A 1730-nucleotide genomic window follows, 5' to 3' on the forward strand; every position below is an offset into this window, starting at 1 on the left:
TCAAGGTTTGGAGCAAAAGGAGTCAGGAATTGGGGAAAATGGTTTGGATTTGAGGTGAACCAGTGGAGATCTGGAGTCAGCGGTTGATATTTGGGGCAAATGGTTGAAGTTTGCAGTCAAAGGTCAAGTTTAGGGGCAAAACCAGTCAAGTTATGTGGAAAATGGTAAAGGTCTGTGGTACAAATGGTGAAGAATTGGGGAAATGGTTGAGATGTGGGGCAGAACATCAATGTCTGCCCATTTCACTCCCAAATCTGGACCATTTTAAGCCTCATTTTAGGCCTCAGCCCCTTGAACCCCAACCCCAGGCACCACTCATGGGGACAACTGGTTGAACTGGGAGACTCAATGGCGTCCTTCTTCTTCCTCCTCCAGGCTGGCGGGCGGCCGTGACACTGGTGGAGTCCGGCGGTGGCCTCCAGCCCCCCGGGGGGTCCCTGACCCTCGTTTGCAAGGCCTCAGGCTTCAGTATTGGGAACTATTACATGCAGTGGGTGCGACAGGCGCCTGGGAAGGGCCTGGAGTGGGTCGCATATATTAATTATGATAGTGCTTACACCTACTACGCGCCGGGGGTCAAGGGGCACTTCACCATCTCCAGGGACAACTCCCAGAGCACGGTGACGCTGCGGATGAGCGGCCTCAAGGCCGACGACACGGCCACCTACTACTGCGCCAAAGGTGTTTATAGTGGTGGTGCTGATGGTGGGGACATTTCCCGGGCCATTTTCCCCAAATCCTGATTGGTTTTGTCTCAAACCTTGACCGTGTGGCCCAAATCTCAACCATTTCCCCAATTCTTCACCATTTTTACCACAGATCTTGACCATTTTCCACATAACTTGACTGGTTTTGCCCCTAAACTTGACCTTTGACTGCAAACTTCAACCATTTGCCCCAAATATCAACCGCTGACTCCAGATCTCCACTGGTTCACCTCAAATCCAAACCATTTTCCCCAATTCCTGACTCCTTTTGCTCCAAACCTTGACCGTTTGACCCCAAACCCAGCAGTGCTGGCCCAAGTCTCGCCCGTTGACCACCGTATCTTGTGGTACCACCACCCTCTTAATGCCCATGACGGATTTGAGCCACGTCCTGGGCGCCCGTCACTGCACAACCACGGCACAGCTGCTCAAGGTGAAGCCGTGGCCTTGCGGAGGAGGGACAGGGACAAGGTTTGGGCCCAAAATACCCGAGGTTTGGGGCCTAAAAAGGGAATGAGGTTTCAGCTATAAAAGGGGTCAAGGTTTGGGCCTAAAATACCCGAGGTTTGTGGCCCAAAAGGGGGAAAGAATTTGGCCTAAAAGTTGTTGAGGTTTGAAGCCTAAAAGGGGTTGAAGTTTGGGCCTAACCATGAAGATTTGGGACAAAAACGGTTTAAGGTTTGGGGGAAATGGTTGAGGTTTGAGGTAAATGATCAGGGTTTAGGGGAAAATGGTCAACGTTTGGGACAGAAACAGTTCAGATGTGGGGCAAAGGGTCACTGTTTGGGTCAAATGTTAAGGTCTGAGGTGAAAACCAGTGAAGATTTGGGGAAAACAACCGAGATCTGTGTTAAAAATTGTCAAAATTTGGAGAAATGTTTGAGATTTGGGGTGCATGGTCAAGGTTTGAGACAAAACCAGTCAGGATTTGGGGAAAATCATTCAGAGTTGGGGCAAATGGCCCAGGAAATACCACCAGCATAATAAGCCTCACTACTACCACTATAATCAGGGTAACGGTTG

General features: G+C 50.2%; 1 gene segment (V, D, J or C); it reads left to right on the top strand.

Annotated features, from left to right (window-relative positions):
* Nucleotides 1–375: 375 nt before the first annotated feature.
* Nucleotides 376–743, top strand: LOC104544023 (the record flags this gene model as incomplete). The annotated part of the segment is given in 1 exon segment: nucleotides 376–743. A coding segment is annotated over 1 exon segment (368 nt), but the record flags the coding sequence as incomplete, so codon positions are not given.
* Nucleotides 744–1730: the final 987 nt, after the last annotated feature.

The sequence above is a fragment of the Mesitornis unicolor genome, unplaced genomic scaffold (genome assembly GCF_000695765.1).
Source record: "Mesitornis unicolor isolate BGI_N332 unplaced genomic scaffold, ASM69576v1 scaffold19827, whole genome shotgun sequence".
Lineage (NCBI taxonomy): Eukaryota > Metazoa > Chordata > Aves > Mesitornithiformes > Mesitornithidae > Mesitornis > Mesitornis unicolor.